The following is a 21,978-nucleotide window of genomic DNA, read 5'->3' as shown; positions in this document are numbered from 1 at the left end:
GGGTAAATACTTAGGAATAGGATTACTGGCTTGTATCTTAAGTGCATGGTTAACTTTATAAAAAACTGCCAAACTGTTTTTCAATATGGCCATACCATTTTACACTCCTACCTGCAGTGTATGAGAGTTGCAATTACTTTACATTCTTATCAGCACTTGGTTTGGTCATTTTCTTAAAGCCATTCTAATATGTAATGATATCTCATTGTGGATTGGATTTACATTTTTCTGATAGTTACTGATGTTGAGTAGCTTTTCATGTGCTTCTTGCTATCCATACATCTTCTATGATGATATGTCTGTTTACATCTTTTACCCATTTTTTAAAAGGAATGTTTATTGATATGTAAAAAAGATACTTGTTTATTATAAATTCAAAGAATGCAGAAAAGTACAAATAGGAAAGTAAACCACATCAAATCCTAGCACCTGGAACTATTTTAATATTAGGTTAGTGTTCCAGACATTTCTCCCTCTATCTGTATATACAGATAGAAAGACAGATGGATGATGATAAATGGATGGATGAGTGGATGGACAGATAGAAAAAATATGTAAATAAGATCATATTACATGTGTTGATTTTTAAATTGTGATAACAGTTCATATACCATGAAATTCACCCTTTGAAAGTATACAACTTAATGGTTTTTAGTATATTTTCTCTGTTGTGCAGCCATTACCACACTCTTAATTTCAGAACAGTTTATCACCCTGAAAAGAAACCCACCACCCATTAGCAGTCTGTCCCCATTTCCCTCTACCTTCCAGTCCTAGTCAGCAACTAATCTACTTTCTCCTTCTATGGATTTACTTCTTTTAAGTAGTTCATATAAATGGAATCACACAATATGTGGCCTTTTGTGTCTGGTTTCTTTCACTTGGCATAATGTTTTCAAGGTCCATCCATGCTGAGCATGTATCAGTACTTCATTCCTTTTTATGGCTGAGCAATATTTCGTGGGTGAATATACTACATTTTGTTTAGTAATTCCCCTCCCACTTGATGGATATTTGGGGTGATTCTGCTGTTTGGCTCTTCTAAATAATGCTGCTATAAACATTTTTGTATAAGTTTTTGTGTGGACATATGTTTTTAGTTCTCTTGGGATTAAATACCTAGGAGTGAAATTGTTGGTGCCCATTTGCAAATTAAGTTGTTTGTTTTCTTTATATGGAGCTTTGAGGTATATGAAATTTTAAAGGTTGGATTTACAGTTGTGTGTGTCTGTTAAATCATGCAACTCCAGGGTAGTTATATGCTTTAATTTTGATGTAGATTTAATGAAAGCTTTATAAAAACTTGATTGTCCAGTGTCTTCCGAATATAATATTATTATATCAGCTTGAAGAACCAGTTTGCATTGATCTGAAGTGTTTAAAATATATAAAGTAAGTCCTTTAAATTATTTGATTGTATCTTAAACACTTCTTCAGATTTTACTTCTTCCTAGAATTCATTTAGTCACTTGTATGAATATTTATTGATATTGCCTTTTGAGTGTCAGGAATGATACTAAGGTACTGAAATAAAATGTATGGGGAATAACAGCATACAATTACGAACTGTAAAATGTTATAATTATTTTATGATATGAATGTGATTTTGTTAATATTTATATCTCTCTCCCTCTCCTTCTTCTCAAAATTCACATTACCCCTCCATTAAGGATTATTCAAGACACACATATAAACAAATCTCCCAGTTACATTAGGTACTTAAATACATAAAGGTTGCTTGGAGGCCATCTGTTAATTTTTCTTTAGGGCGTGCATGATGTGGACTGTCACACTGTAAGTAACGGAGACGTGCCTGTCGTGTTGTTCCTTGCAGCATTGCTGACAGACAGAGTGCCTTGGAGGGTGAGCTGAGGACAGTGCAGGCCTCTCGCAGGGATCTGGAGAACTTCCTAAAGTGGATACAAGAAGCAGAAACCACAGTTAATGTGCTTGCGGATGCCTCTCAGCGGGAGAATGCTCTTCAGGACACCATCCTGGCCAGGGAACTCACACAGCAGATGCAGGCAAGTGCACGGGAAACTGCGCCTTGTATTTTAATTTTTGCTGTGCTCTTTTGATCCATCTACATGCAAAATTTATTACCGTTCAAAGGTGAGGTTGTCGCCTTATTTTGGTATGAAATCCATGCTCCCCTATGAATAATTGGTTTCTGGAAATAAGATCTGTAAAGTACTTTTACTTAATAATTGAGGGAAAAAACACCTTGTTTTATGGGAGTAATAGTTTTTTATTTAGACTTACAGGCTCATAACTATTATATTTTTCGGTCATTTTAAGCCCTATTACAGTTAGCCTTATTGAAGCCTGAATGATAAGGGCATTTCCTCTTAACAGGAAGTTATTTCTTTCTCCATTTATTGTAAATACTTAATATAAAAGCTGCAAAGGCTCTGTGGCTTAGTATACAACCAAGAATATTAGGCTTGAGGGTGCTACTTCTATGTCTTTAGCTTGATAGCTATGATTGTGAATGCAGTCTGAGGCTCACATTTTCTTCTACATGAAATGTGATAACACAAAATCTTTCCTTTAAAAAAATATTTGAGGAATCTAATGAAGCATATCTGAATCTTTTTTCTGCCCCCAAGTACACCTGCTTCGGTGCCCTTGAATTTCCCATTTTCTTTGTGCAGAATAACCTACTCTTGCCCATCACAGGCCTTCTCACTTAGAACTTGGTTTTAAACCTACTTCAATGGAGAAGACTCCTTGTTTACCACAGTTTTACATCTGGTTACTTCTTTATGCTGTGCCATTCTCACAGCATTTTGACAGTTATTATTTCTGATATGTTTGTGAACTCGTGATCCACTGTCATCTGATGCCTGTCTCCTCCTCTAGTTGATCACATGGTTCTTCAAGGCCAGAGATTGCATTATTCCATGTTGTTGCCTACGCAGAGCTCTGCGTGGAAATTCTAAATAAATACAGACCACTGCCCTTGGACCCTAAAACTTCACCATTATGAACTTCAGTATGATGACCTTTTCTGAATCCTTTCTTAGGAAATCTTTTCCCTTGAAACATCAGAATGTTCCCAAATGTGTGTGTGGGTCTGGTTGAAGGGTACACAAGCTTTCTTGGAATTATTCTTACAAATTTTCTCTTAAGTTTGAAATTATTATCCTTAAAAAGTTATGAATTTTAAAGAAAGACCCTTTTGGAATAGACTTATTAATAATTTATTCCCATGCATAAAGACTGTTAGGGTGTTTTATGGTTGAATTCTCAAGATTAATTTAACAAAAATCTATGTTTACTTATACATTACTTCTTATTTCTTATTCATTGATTCATTGCATAATACACCTGTGAGTTGATAATGAGAGTGAGCAGGCAGGTATCAAAGATAAATCTGCTCTTTTTTGTCTTTTTTCTCTTACCCTCTGGAGTCTTATGAGCTCACCATAAATGTTAATTGGTAAAATATTTAGCTATCATCTCATTTTTAGAGGGTTCTAAATGTGGGTATGTGCTAGAATATATTATTTTTTATGACTTAAACAATGATAAGCCTGACCTATTAATGCTCACAGATACTCAATTTATGTAATAATGATGTTAAACTCAAAACATACCCAGGCTATGCACTCGAGAAGGTAACAGTTTTAGACAAAGAGCAAAGGAGGCTTGAAATGAGCCTTGTTTTAGCAGGTCTAAAACAGACCTGTTTTAGAGTTTAATAATGTCTTCCAATACATTTTATTCTGGGATATATTCTTACATAGCCAAAAAACTCTTCTCAATATTTAATGAATATTCAAATTGTGGAAGAAATACATGTACATAGAGATGTTTAAAATCTTTCTGAATAAAAATAACTAAGCACAGGATTACTTGTCTTATGGCAACCAGCATCAAGAAAGAAAGGTTGCTGACTAAAATACATTATAACACGAATGATAAATGCTTCTCAAAACTAATTTAATGTTGCTAAAATAATCCATTTTGTCTCATGAGAAATATTAAAGAGGGCATTTATTAAGAGCCTATTAAAATCTATCTAAAGATAAACACATGCATTTGTTTATGTTTTGGATGTTACACATTATGGTAGTTCGCATGATTTTTCACTCCCTTGCTCCTTTGTTACATGCTGTTAATTTTAAAACGTTCTCTTCGCTTTGTTAAAAAAAAAATCCGTGGCTTTGTTTTGGGCACCATATAGGTAGATGATTTTTAGAGACTTAGTACCATTTGCTGAGTATTTCTGAGGCAAAAGAATTTTAATTTTCCTTTGGGTTTTTGTATTAATGACTCTCCTTTTGTGTGAGTGGACAGTTAAAACGAAAACTTACTTGGAAATGGAAAGATATTTGTTGAAGAAAATGAATGTGGAAAAGCACCTGCAATTATAAAATAAATGTTCTGGTGGCATGGCGGTGGTGGTAGACATGTGTGCGTAAGAACGATGGAATAAGGACCCTGGCAAGTATGTGCTCTGTGTGCAAGGGGTGTATGTAGAACTGCTTACACGACATGTTCTCTGGTTGTACTTGCTTTTTGTCTCAACACAGCTGGATGCAGGGCCGTGGTAGTATTTCATGAAGGTGAAGAAGTTTATTCTGTATTTGGTTTAAGGTGAATTTGGGTACATTTTGATAAAGCATAGTTTGGAAGCACAATGGAAGATGAAGATTAATTTCTGAGAGTATGCTATGATACATGCCATTTCTGCTAAGAATGGATGATCGCTTGGATTTACAGATTTATGTTTCACTGCCCTGCTGCAAGGCAGTTAGATTTTTCTCCTCAGCAGAGGACTATTGGCAAGAGAAAACCTGATCTTTTGGAGACAAAAGCTCCTGGAGAGCTGAGCGGTCCAGATCATAGAGGATCTTGTATGACTTGCTAAGTATTTCATATTTTAACCTGGTGGCAATGGGGGAAAGTCCTTAAAGCATATTAAGCAAGGGAGTGTTGCAGGGGGATTTGTATTTTATAGGAATCTAGCCAATGGCTTTATGGAGAGTGGGTTTGAACTGGGCAAGACTGACAGCCGAGCAGTCCGTTAGGATACTCTAGCCATCTGGTCAGAGGTGATAATGACTAGAAATGAGGCAGTGACAGGGGGAATACACCTAATGACTTGATAGTGTGGGTAGACTAAGGGTGGGGGAAGGGGTACTAACAAAGAAGATTGCCAGGTGGTGTTAGAATCTGACATTGGGAATATAGGAGAAGAAGTCAGGGCAGCAGTGCAAGTTAGTGCGGAGTGTGATGTGATGGGAAATTCCATTTTGACTATGATGAAATGAGGCATCTGGGTAACATCCAGGAGGAGATGCCTGCTATGCAGTTGTCACTGTGGATCTGATTCAGATGAGAGAATTTGGCCAAAGATGAAGAAACTATTTTTTTTTTTTTTTTTTTTTTGCTTTTGAATGCAAGTCTATTATTGACTTCCCGGTCAGTTTATCTATTAATTCAAATGTATTTATTCTGAATTTTCATGCCCATATTCTAAGATATTATTATCATTTTAATTATATTTCAAAATACAAGCTTTACATTTTATCAGTGCCAGTTAATTAACATACTTCGATTCTTTCCTGGGTAAAATTCTGTTGCCCTGTTGCCTTTCTGGGGTTGGTGTTTTTGCTCTCTGCTTTGGGATTATTGTGTTTTCATCTCCTGTGTTCTCTTTCAGCCTAATTTTTATCCTCTTTTCCATAGGTGCAGACTTTAATTATTTAGATCGTTTCAGATTTTCCCCCGTACCCAGCATAGTGTTTGGGGGGTATTACCTGTACTGTGGAAACTTCACCTGCTGGTTTAGGGACAGGAATTACAAGTTCTTCTTTTTTTTTTTTTTGATAACAGCTTTATTGGAATTTCGCATACCATACAATCCATCCATTTAAGTTGTACAATTGAGTTGTTTTTACTGTATTCTCAAAGTAGTGCAACCATCACCATAATCAAATTAGAACATTTTTGTCACCTCAAAAAGAAACCCGGTACCTCTTGGCTGTCAATCCCCTATTGCCAGTTCTCCAATCCCTAAATAATCACTGATCTACTTCCTGTTTCTATACATTTGCCGAATAAATTGTTATTTTTAATTACATCATTCGTTGATGACCTCTTCCGATTTTGGCTTTATGTAGATATTTTGACATCGTTAGCCTATCCAGAGGGAGGCAGTATAGGTTCTCAGTATAGAGCTGCAGGGAAAAAGTAGACAAGCAGAAGCCCACAAAAACACTGTCTGATAAACACAACCCTGTAAGACCCAATTTAGGGCTTTAAGTCATGCTAAAATTGAAGGACTGAGAAGGCAGGAAAAGTAAAGAAGAGAAACAAATATTTTTAAATGCTGCATTTCTTTTAAAGAATCATGACAATAGTAGAGAAAGGTGAAAATGCAGACCTACCCAGATTATTAATTTGAGCAGGACACTGATAATGGGAAACCTCTGGGTTCTATTTCTGGCTGTGCCCTTTGGCCCAGTCATTTAATCATTCTGGGTTATTTTGCTTATTTCCTAACAGTGCTTTACCCCAATTGATATTTATAATGGTATTCAAGCTGAAGTAGAAAATATTATCTGAAATGTATACATATAAATAGAAAACCCCAAAATTCTGTACTGCGTTTTTCTATCTATATGATATCTCTCTCTCTCTCTCTCTCTCTCTCTCTCTCTCTCTCTCTCTCTCTCTCTCTATATATATATATATATATATATATATATATATATATATATACTGTCTTACATTTCTTACTCATAAAAGTAAAACAGCTTTATGGCAAATAAAATGAGATGAAGATTCTGTCTAAGGGGAAATGTGATAATTTGGAATGTTAGTAGTCAATTACAGACTGTTGGGTTTTTTTAACCTTACTGTTTAATTAGAGGAGTCTTAACCTAACATTGGAAATTTGATTTCTGATGGCTTTCCTCCTAAGCAAGCATCTGAGAGCCTGTAGATGACTCTGCTTTTACGGTATCTTAGGTAAAGCCACATACCCCCTGCAGGTATTTTTTGTTTTGTTTTACATGATCTTGTTCTGAGACCTGTGTGGAGGTGATTTATTAACACTCAGCATCTGGGCTGATATTAGAGTCCAGTACCCTTCTGTTCTGCTCAAGATTTGTAATGGGCTCTATTCACTCATCCCACAGAACACAGCCAGAGCTGCGTTTAGTCGGGAAGCGAAACATCCCTCTTTAGAGAGAGTGAATGCCACTCGATCGCTTAATATAAGCCCGCTACAAGACATGCATCCTGGTGATGTGTTGAATCTCTGCTCCCAGGGGATGTCTGCTTTGTATCTGCAGCTTTAATGTTTCACTTAATACCCTTTTTGGCTACTGAGCACACTCCTCGCCCGCAGCAGGCAGCGTTTTGGCTGCCCAACAACTTGCTTCATTGTCTGGCCGTGCCGGGCTGAGCAAGTACTGGCTGTGAGCATCTACTGGGGGCTTTCTGGGTGGCGTTTGTGTATGTTTTTTAAATTGAGAAGAAGTTGAAGGAATACCAGCCTTCATTTGCCTAGCACCTAAGTCCCCTGTATTTTTCAAATGCTTTCCTGGAAACGAGCATGCTCAGAGAACTGGCAAATCATTGTCCAGTGACCGGGAGGAAATGATCAGTGCTCTTCATTTATAATGCAAATTCTGAGGTGTCTGCAGAAGTGTGGTAAACTTAAAATGATGGCTGTGGTGAGAACGTCTCTGCAGAAAGTTGTGGTTTTGTTACATCGTTTACAAAGGATGGCAGTTTCTTCTCCTCGATATCAGAAGCTCTGTAAGGTAACTGAGTGATTGAAAATGAGGATCTCTGGTGTCAGACAATTCTACTGCTTCTCAGGATCTAAAATCTAATCTTTCAGGGTTCTTATCAGGGAAAGATTCCTTTTCTTAGTGACTGACTGTGAAAGCCATTAAAGTGAATTGCTTAATTAAATTTTGTTTAAGAATCAGGAACAAGTACTATTTTAGTGCATATTTTATTTTGCAATTGACAAAATCTTGTCTTTTTGAGAAGGGCTAGTGAACTGTTTAGAGAAAATACAGCAAAACTACATTCATTAAGACCTGTTACCTCTGAGATACTTGTGGTCTTAAAAGTAAATGGCAAATTAATCTTAAGTAAATGTCAGTAAATTTTTAAAAAGTTTAAAATAATCTTTGAGTAGTTTACTTAAAAACTGTTCATCTCTCTATAGTTAATTGTTTATCAATTTAAAAAAATTAAAACATATTTTAGGAACTACTGGACTTCATCTTATGGTAAAGTATTTATTCCCCATATTCTTGAATCTTCATATACTATAGTTAAACGTGAAGAACTGAATTTTATTTGGACAGGTGGATTAAGTACACTTTCAGAAGGCAACTTGTTTGACAGTTGCAAATTTCAAATACTACGTCATCCTAAACATAAAACATTGAATGAGCTCCTATATTTTTTTAAAAAGTTAGCTATTATATTTTTGATCATTGTTTTGTTTTATTTAAACTAGGTTCATACTAGCTCATTACTTTGTCAGAAATTGGAGTGATTTAAGAAAGGAAGGGAGGAATTATAACCGGAATGCTAAAGCAGTTTATCCAGCACTGCAGTACAATATTCTTCCTTTATTTCATGTTCTTAGTGCCATTCGCAAGAATGTATCTTGTTGCCCTATTAGCTGCCCAAACTCATTTGTAATTGGAACAACTGTCTCTAGGACAATGTTATTTTTCTGATGTTATAAAATAGGACATGTCTGAGCACCTAGGTCCTGCTTATTATATGGTAGTGGATTAGAGGGGAAAAGCAGAATTTTATTAACTCTATCATATATTCTTATTTCTAACAGTTTGGTCAATTAAATGTATTTCTGTCTGGAATCTTTTTTTTTTTTCTGAAAAGTTTTAGGAGACAGATTAAGGTAGTGAGCATTCTTTGCAGTGATACTTAGAAGTGTTTTCATTTGCATAAGAAGTTAATTAAAACAATACAACTTAATTTATTCATTTGTAAGAATTCATAAATTATTTATTTTAATATGTTGTGTTTTGGTGCACTTCAGAGAATAAATTTATTCTTGTAAAATGTTTATGTAGTTCATGAACAAGCAGTTTTGAAAATAGAGAAGAAAAGCTCATTCACTAATGCATGTTATTTTATCCTTTTAATCTACAGGTATGAATATTGTTTTGTTAGCCGGATCATTTTTCTGATCCATTTGTATGCATACTTTCACAAAATTAGGTATTTTCCTCAAGTCATGTGACCAAGGAATTAAGATAGTTTAAGGTGAAAAGTGGAAGTTCAAATACTGGAGAAGTTTGCTTAATTAGTTTCATAATCATACCCCAAATTAGCACAAGTTAAGTTAATGAAGTCATTGGATAAGTTAATTCCCAACAGAAAAACTCTTTGGGCAGACTTCTTGAGATTTATAATTTTCTACAGAAACCATTAAATTTAAATGTTTGGAATTAAGTGTTACTTTTTTTTCTTAGAAAATTAAAATTTGTATTATTCTCAGTTAAGATGTTATCTTTCACATTTCTTTTCTCAAAAGCAAGATTTACAACTATACAGATAACGAAATGAGAGATCTACAATTCCAGTACTTTCCAGCAGGTGTCAATATAAGGCAGTGATACATGAAATTTGGCTCAAGAACCAGAAATTTAAAATAGGAAGTGGCAAAACTACTATGAAATAAATATATTTTATTTGCTTGGTTATATTTTGAAAACTGATCTTAATTACTGAACTATATTAGGTCATATAACATGAATAAAAGTTTTAGTTGCAGAATTGCATATTAATTAACAGTTGCCATCTCAAATACTGACATGGGTAAAGTATACCAATTGAAAGTATTTAACTGTATTTTAATTATCAGTAGTCTATGTGTAATACTTAAAAGTTTAGATAAGTTTGCTATTCATTTACTTTAAGACACTATAAATTCTTTTCCCCTTAAATTTTAGATGCTATCATGACTGTCTCTTCCTATACCTTCTACATTCTCTAAATTTAGTTTCTTAGAAAGGAAATGCTAAAGGTTCAGTGTTTCTTCATAAAAAGGTAGAGGCAGTCTATTGTAAATACATTTACAGACTGAAATGAATGGGGAAAAGTGTTAGGAGACAAGACTTTTAAATTCATATTTGTGTTTTGAAATCCAGTGTCTGTTAATATTTTATCCCCTTTTTATTCCTCTTATAGGATCTCTGCTTTTACATATTATATGGAAATTCAGTCTTTCATCAGACTTTTTCCTCTGTGATACCTTATCTTTCTTTACTTATGTTCATGCATCTTTCGTCTATAGGAAAATAGCTTATGTATGACACAGTTGGAAATTTGTGTTGAATATTCTCATTTTGTGTTTTTTTTCCTGTATGTTTTGAAGATTAGGGAGGAATGAAAAGAGACACTTGGAATTTATAGCTCTTGGAGTTAAAATATCCTTTTCCCCTTCTCTTAACCTATTTACACTTTCACTTGTATTTTTTACATTTAAAACTATTTCTTCCTGGTCTTACATCCCTTAAAATTTGACAGGATACTGAAACATAAGTCCTGCTTACTTGAAGATATAATTAGCAGCATTGAAATTGCCCTGATGACCTAAAATCACCTTATGTTGGATACTGATTTTTCCAGATATGGTGTTGATTGCTTAGTTCCTTTAAAATATTAATTCTATAAAAATAATTTTTCTTCTGATAGAGCACAGTAAAAGCAAAGGTGAATGTAAATGATTAAAAAATAAAGTTGACTTTTAATTTGTTTTCACTGTTACCTGATTATTTTGGGATATTTCATCACTAAATCTTTGCAGTAAAAGCTGAATAAATTTGTTTTATAAGTACCATTCTTTTCCTTAGTGCCAATTTTCATAAAATATTTATTAATTGAGGACATGGTAAAAGCAGTTTTTTGTAAAGTAGATTGAGATATGAGCCATTATAGAAAAATAAGAAAAGTATAATACTAGTGTTATAAATTGAATTCCTCATTATTTAAGCATTTAAAAATTTTTGATTTAAGTAATATAACTTCTATTTGCCTGCATATATATATACATAACTCACTTTAGCTTACATGGTTTTGATCACCTCCAAACCTTTTGATCAAGTAGTCCTATCAGTAAAAATACTTTAAATATGTGTGTGTGTGTGTGTGTGTGTGTGTATATATATATTCATATAGAAATTATACATATATGCCATGGTAAGATTGCACGTTAAATATTAGTAAAGTGTAATTTTGTTCTTACTTTCTGCTGTTCTCTTCTTGCACCCTAGTTGGTAGTCATTTTCTCTCTATGTGGTATATACACACATTTTGGTGCTACTGATTCATCCGTACAGTGAAACTCTGGCTATTCTTAACCTAGTCTTTTGGAGCACTCAGGCTTTAAGAGCAGTGCTGATCTCAAAGTCATCCCTGAAAAACCATGTCTCCTGTGGTATCAGAGCAGCTGCCTCTGAGCACTCTGTGAACAGAGACCAGAAGATTCTACCTAGCAATCTGATTGATAGTCTTGCTGTGTATGTGTGTGTGTATGTGTGTGTGTGTGTGTGTGTGTGTGTGTTCGTGTTCGCATGTAGACAACAGAGAGCTATGTGGAGGCTTATGGTGCCGAAAAGCAAAGGTATATGATGACAAAGGCAAATCATCTCTGAACAGATTTTCAGATTCACTGAAGAAGTATGTTTACATACCACTTTTCATCTACATGTGTGGGTCCCCTTTATTTAGAGGTAGTTAAGGTTGATTATGTGTTTTTAAAGAAGACACAGAGTGGAATGGTGTTCTTCAAATGATTTACACCCCATATAGTTAAATTTTATGCTTCCTCCCCGCCTTTCCCTCCCTTTTTTTTTTCTTGGAAAATTCTGCATTCATTGAATAATTCAATCCTCGAGTGTTCTAGGGCAATGGAACTTTACTTTGTCATGTTCTTAGTATTGAGATATATATATTTGAAGGTCAAATCTCAGATTCCCTCAGTTTCTTTCCGTACTCAAATCACACACATATTGTTTGAACCATAGGAAAGGTCAGAGGTCTCTCGCCTAGAGGTAGAACTCCAGTTGATCACATGAGCACTGTCTCTTCTCGGTTGTGTGAGAAACACGGTTTGGTTAGTTCAAAACATTTGTGAAGCCTGAGGTATTTAGGTAAAAAAGTGCCAAATGTGGAAGGATTTGCCTACATCTCATCCACCTCCATCGATGTCCTGGGTATGTTGCCTCAGGGCTGTATGGACACCTGGGCAGACTACTTCCCTTACTTTCACTCTGTTTCTATGCTTTTTCAGCGGGTTGGGATTACAGCTGAAAGTGAGGCAGGTCAAGAGAGACAGTACCTACATCCCTACTTGTCATCAGATGTTTTCCTGTGGCTTCCAAAAGCAGCACCACTCTTTACATGACTCCCTGATCTCTGTTTTGCAACAGCTCCCCAAGTCAATGTGTATCTTAAACTTATTTTTTAAAAGTTTTCAAATTAACATTTTGTTAATCAGAAAACTTATGCTATCAATGACTTTTAGCTAAAAGCAGTATCATCAGATATGATGTAATGGTTTTCCAATTAACTAAAAAGAATTGAAACTATTCTACAGGATTGCACTTTAAATAGCGCTTTTTTTTTGTGGTACGCGGGCCTCTCACTGTTGTGGCCTCTCCCGTTGCGGAGCACAGGCTCCGGACACGCAGGCTCAGCGGCCATGGCTTACGGGCCCAGCCGCTCCATGACATGTGGGATCTTCCCAGACCAGGGCACGATCCCGTGTCCCCTGCATCGGCAGGCGGACTCTCAACCACTGCACCACAAGGGAAGCTCCCATAGTGGGGGACTTTAACACCCCACTTTCACTAATGGATACATCATCCAAAATGAAAATAAGTAAGGAAACACAAGCTTTAAATGATACATTAAACAAGATGGACTTAATTGATATTTATAGGACATTCCATCTAAGAACAACAGAATACACATTTTTCTCAAGTGCTGATGGAACATTCTCCAGGATAGATCATATCTTGGGTCACAAATCAAGCCTTGGTAAATTTAAGAAAATTGAAATCGTATCAAGTATCTTTTCCAACCACAATGCTATGAGACTAGATATCAATTACAGGAGAAGATCTGTAAAAAATACAAACACATGGAGGCTAAACAATACACTACTTAATAAGCAAGTGCTCACTGAAGAAATCAAAGAGGAAATCAAAAAATACGTAGAAACAGATGACAATGGAGACACGATGGCCCAAAACCAATGGGATTCAGCAAAAGCAGTTCTAAGGGGGAAGTTTATAGCAATACAAGACCACCTTAAGAAACAGGAAACATCTCAAATAAACAACCTAACCTTGCACCTAAAGCAATTAGAGAAAGAAAAAAAAAACCCCAAAGTTAGCAGAAGGAAAGAAATTATAAAGATCAGATCAGAAATAAATGAAAAAGAAATGAAGGAAATGATAGCAAAGATCAATAAAACTAAAAGCCAGTTCTTTGAGAAGATAAACAAAATTGATAAACCATTAGCCAGACTCATCAAGAAAAAAAGGGAGAAGACTCAAATCAATAGAATTAGAAATGAAAAAGGAGAAGTAACAACTGACACTGCATAAATACAAAGGAACATGAGAGATTACTATAAGCAACTCTATGCCAATAAAATGGACAACCTGGAAGAAATGGACAAATTCTTAGAAATGCACAACCTGCCAAGACTGAACCAGGAAGAAAAAGAAAATATGAACAGACCATTCACAAGCACTGAAATTGAAACTGTGATTAAAAATCTTCCAACAAACAAAAGCCCAGGACCAGATGGCTTCACAGGTGAATTCTATCAAACGTTTAGAGAAGAGCTAACACCTATCCTTCTCAGACTCTTCCAAAATATAGCAGAGGGAGGAACACTCCCAAATTTTTTCTACGAGGCCACCATCACCTTGATACCAAAACCAGACAAGGATGTCACAAAGAAAGAAAACTACAGGCCAATATCACTGATGAACATAGATGCAAAAATCCTCAACAAAATACTAGCAAACAGAATCCAACAGCACATTAAAAGGATCATACACCATGATCAAGTGGGGTTTATTCCAGGAATGCAAGGATTCTTCAATATACGCAAATCATACAACGTGGCACACCATATTAACAAATTGAAGGAGAAAAACCATATGATCATCTCAACAGGTGCAGAGAAAGCTTTTGACAAAATTCAACACCCATTTATGATAAAAACCCTGCAGAAAGTAGGCATAGAGGGAACTTTCCTCAACATAATAAAGTCCATATATGACAAACCCACAGCCAACATCGTCCTCAATGGTGAAAAACGGAAAGCATTTTCACTAAGATCAGGAACAAGACAAGGTTGCCCACTCTCAACACTCTTATTCAACATAGTTTTGCAAGTTTTAGCTACAGCAATCAGAGAAGAAAAGGAAATAAACGGAATCCAAATCAGAAAAGAAGAAGTAAATCTGTCACTGTTTGCAGATGACATGATACTATACATAGAGAATCCTAAAGATGCTGCCAGAAAACTACTAGAGCTAATCAGTGAATTTGGTAAAGTAGCAGGATACAAAATTCATGCACAGAAATCTCTGGCATTCCTATACACTAATGATGAAAAATCTGAAAGTGAAATTAAGAGACCACTCCCTTTTACCATTGCAACAAAACGAATAAAATATCTAGGAGTAAACCTACCTAAGGAGACAAAAGACCTGTATGCAGAAAATTATAAGACACTGATGAAAGAAATTAAAGATACAAATAGATGGAGAGATATACCATGTTCTTGGATTGGAAAAATCAACATTGTGAAAATGACTCTACTACCCAAAGCAATCTACAGGTTCAATGCAATCCCTATGAAACTACCACTGGCATTTTTCACAGAACTAGAACAAAAAATTTTACAATTTGTATGGAAACACAAAAGACCCCGAATAGCCAAAGCAATCTTGAGAACGAAAAATGGAGCTGGAGGAATCAGGTTCCCTGATTTCAGGCTATACTACAAAGCTACAGTAATCAAGGCTGTATGGTACTGGCACAAAAACATAAATATAGATCAATGGAACAGGATAGAAAGCCCAGAGATAAACCCACGCACATATGGTCACCTTATCTTTGATAAAGGAGGCAAGAATATACAGTGGAGAAAAGACAGCCTCTTCAATAAGTGATGCTGGGAAAACTGGACAGCTACATGTAAAAGTATGAAATTAGAACACTCCCTAACACCATACACAAAAATAAACTCAAAATGGATTAAAGACCTAAATGTAAGGCCAGACACTATCAAACTCTTAGAAGAAGACATAGGCAGAACACTCTATGACATAAAGCACAGCAAGATCCTTTTTGACCCACCTCCTAGAGAAATGGAAATAAAAACAAGAATAAACAAATGGGACCTAATGAAACTTCAAAGCTTTTACACAGCAAAGGAAACCATAAACAAGACCAAAAGACAACCCTCAGAATGGGAGAAAACATTTGCAAATGAAGCAACTGACAAAGGATTAATCTCCAAGATTTACAAGCAGCTCATGCAGCTGAATAACAAAAAAACAATAGAATAAAGACACAGACCTACTAGAGAATGGACTTGAGGATATGGGGAGGGGGAAGGGTAAGCTGTGACAAAGTGAGAGAGTGGTGTGGACCTATATACACTACCAAATATAAAATAGATATCTAGTGGGAAGCAGCCGCATAGCACATGGAGATCGGCTAGGTGCTTTGTGACCACCTAGAGGGGTGGGATAGGGAGGGTGGGAGGGAGGGAGATGCAAGAGGAAAGAGATATGGGAACATATGTATATGTATTACTGATTCACTTTGCTATAGAGCAGAAACTAACACTAACATTAATTCAAGTTATTGTAAAGCAATAACTTTATTGTTATTGTAAAGCAATTTTACTCCAATTAAGATGTTAAAAAAATTGTATTTAGAAATAGGGTTATATTACCTCACTTGTAGAGAAGTTTATCTTTCACGCTTCCTCCTTATTTTAACTGAAAAATGTTTTAAGTGATGTTTACTACTGCGTTATTTCTTAATGACAGAATCTGATGATTGTTTTTCACTTTCATTTTTGTAGTTTTCTGCATTACATAAAATCTTGCTAACATGTAAAAAACAAAAAAAATAAGCTTCCTTTAGTCTCAACTCAGGTGGCAGAATGTTGAATACCAACCACCACGTATCTTTCTGCACTGCAGGGTCGTTTCATTCTTCTTCCTTTCTAGGGCACCAAGCCAGCTTCCATATTGAGATACATTCTCTGCCAGCAAAATCATACAATTTCCAAACAACTTAGATTCACATTGGAGCTACATAAAAAGGACCGTGTCTTCTGAGCAGGCCTAGTGGCCCCTGAGGCAGTAGTTATCTAGTCATAAGAAATATTCTGAAATTTCTATTTAATCCAGAATTAGGGCAGCCATAATTTTTATAATCTACACATTATCTCAGATGCTGGTGGGCACAGGGAAGATTTGGGGAGGCTTGAGGAAGATCTTTATTGAATTTCAATAATTAAACTTTCTGATGATTCTCAGATGATTTTTGCCTAATCTCTGTTTTGAGAGTGAGGTTTTGATAGGTACTGAATAACTTGAATTAATGACTGTAATGACTGAGTGCTATTTTGCATTAATATTTGAAGCAAATCCTGGGTTGCTTCATTACATAGCCTGTCATTGTGGGAGATCCGTGGTATGGTGGTAAACAAAGGGCAACATTTGCTCTTTTTGAAGTAATTGTTTCCAATGGAAGCCTAATGACCTATTATTCTTATTTATAAAAGCTGAGCAGCAAATCTTGATAGGAAGCTATTGAAAGATTGGAGAAATTATAATGTAAACCAAAATCTCAGGAAGTCTCATGTGTTTGAGGATCAACACTTGATGACAATTAAATAGTTCAATAATTTACTTGTGCCAAATGTCACCCTCGCTTTAAATTTGGAGTGATTTCTAGAAGTGCATCCATAGGACTGAGCGTTGGGGTAGAGGGCTGCTTCTGACCAGTTGTCTTGCACCTTTTAGGGGTTTTAAGGTTTCTCGGAATTTCATATGCAGATTGAATAAGCCAGTGAGAGAAGTTTTCTTGTGGGTATTGAAATGATAAAGCCTTGTAACCAATGGTGACAGTGGATATTTTCAAGTTTAGTGCCCTCATTTTTTAAAGGTGAGAAGACAGGCTTAGCGCGGTTAAGTGATTTGTCTTAGGACCTATTAATAGTGGCGATGGTTGAATTGTTTTGATAAGGGTATATTCTATTTTTGGATTTTATGGGCCTATATTATAAAAGTATATTTTATAGGTTCTTGAGATGGACTGACAGCAAATGAATCAAGTAGTTGGTATGAATGATTTACCTGAGGATGATTCCTAATAAATAAATAAATAAAAATGTATCTCTTTAGGTAAAACACATGTGGTAACATCTAACCAGTTATTAAATCTGGTTGTCAGTATATGAGTGTTTATTTTACTTACTATTCTTTCAACTATCATCTATGCTTTAATATATCATGATAAAATGTTTCAAAAGCAGCAGCAGCTCTACTATGATAATGGTTGAAAAGATTACTTGAAGCTCTGCAGACTTAACTGTTGAGCTTTCAAAAAAATCAGTTGCTCTCTGTGCATTTTTCACATTTTGTTAACTTAAGACTGTGACAAATACAAAATAGCTTAAAAGTGTCTTGATTTACCTGATGATAAATATTTGCTCTGTAGCTTTTCATTCTTTTACCTCATTTCAATTTGAATGAAAGGCATTTAAAAACTCTCATTTTTCCTTTTACAAAAGCTGCATATGCCGACTGCAAAAGTTTGTGACTTCACAAGGCGGGAAATATGTAATCTTGATACCCTCATTTTTTACAGTTTACTAATTCCTGTAGAGATTAGAAAGAGAATTGTCCTCTGTGAAAGCATTCATTCTTTAAAATTCGGTCTAATAGGAAAGTTTGGTTTGCACCCCTATTTAACAAGATTTTCCAAATCCTATTTGGAACTGGTAACTTTTGTTGAAATGAATGGGGCCGTTTCATTTTGGGTGTTGACATAACGTCTTTGACTTTCACATTTGTCGAGGTTGGTAGAAGTTTATGAAGACGAAATTCTTAATTTCTTAATCCTGCTTGGGAAAGACGCATAAACTTTTATCACAAAAGCGATTTACTCCTAACAGGTTATTACAAAGACCATTCATATTTAAATCTTTTTGTTTTAATTTTCGCATTTCTTCTGAGTTGCTGTTTAAAGGTGCTGCTTTATAATTTGACTTAATCACACGTGGTGTGGTTCTTTCAGGACACATGCTATTATCTTTAAGCTTTTTTTGTCTTTGATACCTCAATATACATAACACTTTTCCCATTGCCAGATAACTGAAGTTTCTCATCTGGTGAAAGAATGATAGAAATTGTGATATTTGAAACCTATAGTTGCTCCTTATTTACTGAAAATTGTGTGGAACACATTTTATAGTGTGTTCTGAGTCTGAATTGGAATGGCATATTCTGAGACTATAAATAACTGGAAGAGTTGGGAGATTTCAAAATGTATTTATTTATTTATAACATGTTTGTGCTCTTAATTGCTCTTGATTAACCTCCCTGCTCTTTAAATTAAATCAAAATTAACAAATATTTATTGCAATCTGGGAGAAACCTCATTTGAGGCTCAAAGCACTGTGTAAAACAGTAGAATGTTTCCTTTAATAAAAGCCAAGAATTGAAGACTGGGAAGCCACCACCCCATTTCCTGATATATACCTATGCAGGACAAGTGTGTATCAGGAAATGGGGTGGTAGGCTAGGGCTGGAAGGAATTGAGGAAGGGTACTCATTTAAATATTTCTCCATGTTATATTATCTTTTGGGAGATTAAATAAAGAATTAAGATATAGTTGACCCTCATTACCCACGGGTTCTGTATCCATGTAGCCAAAGCTCAAAAATCTTTGAAAAGAGAAATTCCAGAAATTTCCAGAAAGCAAAACTTGAATTTGTGGTGCACGCAGCAACTATTGACATAGTATTTAGGGTGTATTTACAAGTATTTACATAGCATTTACATGGTATTAGATATTATAAGTAATCTAGAGATGATTTGAAGTATGCGGGACGATGGGAGAATGTGCATAGGTTATATGCAAATACTATGCTATTTAATATAACGGACTTGAGCATCCATGGATTTTGCTATCTCTGATGGTCCTGGGACCAATCACCCTCCCGGCACTGAGCGAAGACTTTACTTCTGAAACAGTGAAGGATAGTGGAGGGAACGCTGGAGGGGGAGTGAGGGAGTTATCTTTCTGTACATAAAAGCTGTATTGAATGAAATGGGTATGTCACTTACCTTGCTGAGCCTTGGTTTTTCATCTTGAAGTTGATATAAAAATTGTATTTTAGAAAAAGCTGTGAATTATACTGTTGTCAAAGACAGTAATGATAGTCAGCTTTTAAACATGCATGTGCACGTATAGCAAACCACCTTTAATTTTGTTTGGCAAATTGAAGAAAATTTCATTAGTTTTAAAGATAGCATTTATATTTTTACTCCTGGATATATTAAAAAGAAAGTGCTCTTCTTGTAAAATGCAGAAAGAAAGGAGGAAGAGAATAAAACTTACCAGTTAGTTCAGCTGCTCAGGAGGGAATGTTATTAACATCTTCCTCTATTTCATCTTACTTTTCTTTTCTTTGTATAAATGTATTTGTATAAAGCATATTTATACAAATTTGGAATCATATTTATATCATGCCTTTTGCCTTTTTGAATATTGATTTTTCCTTTCATAATAGTATTTTATAAGCATTTTTATATTTCTTTATATTGAAAAATCATGATTTTTTTTTAATGGTAGTGTTAGATATTCCATTGTACTATGTGAACTGGACAAATGACTTTTTTCTAATGTTGACCTTACAATGCTGCAATGGATTTTTTCTGTATAAACCTTTGACTGTAATGGATTGTGATTTTTTCGTTAGGATGAGTTCATATAAGTCTCTCTGCTGGATCAAAAGCTGTACACTGTGGCTGTCAGGTGGCTGTCCCCAAATATACTCCTATAGTGTATGAGAATATTGGTTTCATCATACTGTTGTTAGCCAACACTTATAATTTTAAAATATTTGCCAATTTGATAAATAGTTTTACACTGCAATCACTGATTACTTGTAACAATTTTTCCTTATATTTACTGGCCCTTTGTCTATGACAAAATTTCAATTTCCTTTGAGCTGTTTTACAACTGTTTGATATTTCCACACTTGGTCAACATCTATTTGATGTTACAGAATTCAAATTTCTTAGGAAGCAGTTCCGTCATTGAAGTTATAAAGTAAATAGTTTCCTAAGTATTTGAGAGCAAAATAGCAAATCTCAGTTCCTACAGTAAAAGGTTCTGACATCTTATGAAAAAAATCAGATATTCCAGTGATTTCTAAAAGATGTGGATTCACAGATATATCTATTAGTCCTCAAAATAAAAGTAGAAGTTGTGAGCATAGTGGTAGCATTATTTAAACAATTAATATTTTCTTGGGAATTCATATATTTATATATATATATTTTTTTGCGGTACGTGGGCCTCTCACCGCTGTGGCCTCTCCTGTTGTGGAGCACAGGCTCCGGACGCGCAGGCCCAGCGGCCATGGCTCGTGGGCCCAGCTGCTCCGCGGCATGTGGGATCTTCCCGGACCAGGGCACGAACCCGTGTCCCATGCATCGGCAGGCGGACTCTCAACCACTGCGCCACCAGGGAAGCCCCACATATATTTATAATTAATTCTAAAAGGTCTAGTCCACTCCTGACACAGGAGTAGTGTATCAATATTCATATTCTCCTAAGATTTAAATAAATAAAATGTTTGAATTAAATGATTTTAGATATAGTTGAAATGTAAGACCTTCCAGAATATGAATTATGTCTACCCCTGCATCTTTATCTCTAGGTCTGTTTCCATATAATTCCAGAGCCTTTGATTTTTGATCACGCTGTTTTGTCACTTTCAAGCTGTATGAACTCTGTTTCCACATCTATGTGGTAGTTGTGGTAATTCATATCTCTGAGAGTTGTCCATGAGACAGACTCTGCATGGCAAGGATCTACATAACACACAAATGTAGCAGGTCTCCCAAAAATGTTGTAGCTGTACCTCCCCTAATGGTCTTCAGAAAGGCCGAACGGGATTATGAGAGAAAAAGAAGACTGGGAAGTAGGTGTAACTTCTACCTAATTATGAATGATCTAGTCTTAAGAAATCAATGACCTGTAAGAGTTTAAATAATTAAAAATTGAATGTTATTTTAACACTTCATAAAATTATAGGCTGATGTGCAGGTATGATTGACATATGACATTAATAAGGTATTGTTAACTTTAGTCACTGTGCTGTACCGTAGATCCTGGAATTTATTCCTCTTGTAACTGAAAGCTTATACCCTCTGACCAACATCTCCCCATACCCGTACTCCTTAGCCCCTGGCAACCAACACTGTACTTTCTAAGAGCTCAGTATTTTTAGATTCCACAGATACGTGAGATCATACTGTATTACAAGTGACTTCTTATTATTCCACTAAAGATAGGTTCTTTGTAAGGACCCGTCCTTCTTCCATCATCTCTCTCCTTAGTATAAGGGATAGGACATTTTGTAATTGTTGCTTGATTCTAAATATTGCAGTTTGGTAGGATGTTTGAAGGCTTTAAAAAATGAAAACTGGGGAATTCCCTGGAGATCCAGTGGTTAGGACTCCGTGCTTTCACTGCTGAGGGCCCAGGTTCAGTCGCTGGTCAGGAAACTAAGATCCCACAAGCCGTGCACTGCAGCAAAAAAAAAAAGTCTGCCAGTATTTGGTCTGAGCCTAGTCTCTTGTGGTGTTTATGGAAGGGTACACTCATCATTGTCTATCCTTGGC

General features: G+C 35.5%; 1 protein-coding gene across 1 annotated transcript in view; it reads left to right on the top strand.

The window, feature by feature from the left end:
• The window catches only part of UTRN (utrophin), a 482,739-nt gene that overhangs the window by 256,443 nt on the left and 204,318 nt on the right, over positions 1 to 21,978 (top strand). The window contains exon 50 of the mRNA XM_065888619.1: positions 1,835 to 2,024. Within this exon, the coding sequence (XP_065744691.1) occupies positions 1,835 to 2,024 (190 nt within the window). The remainder of the gene's footprint in view (positions 1 to 1,834; positions 2,025 to 21,978) is intronic.

This window comes from Phocoena phocoena, chromosome 12 (assembly GCF_963924675.1).
Source record: "Phocoena phocoena chromosome 12, mPhoPho1.1, whole genome shotgun sequence".
NCBI lineage: Eukaryota > Metazoa > Chordata > Mammalia > Artiodactyla > Phocoenidae > Phocoena > Phocoena phocoena.
This window is presented reverse-complemented; position numbering and strand designations above follow the sequence as displayed.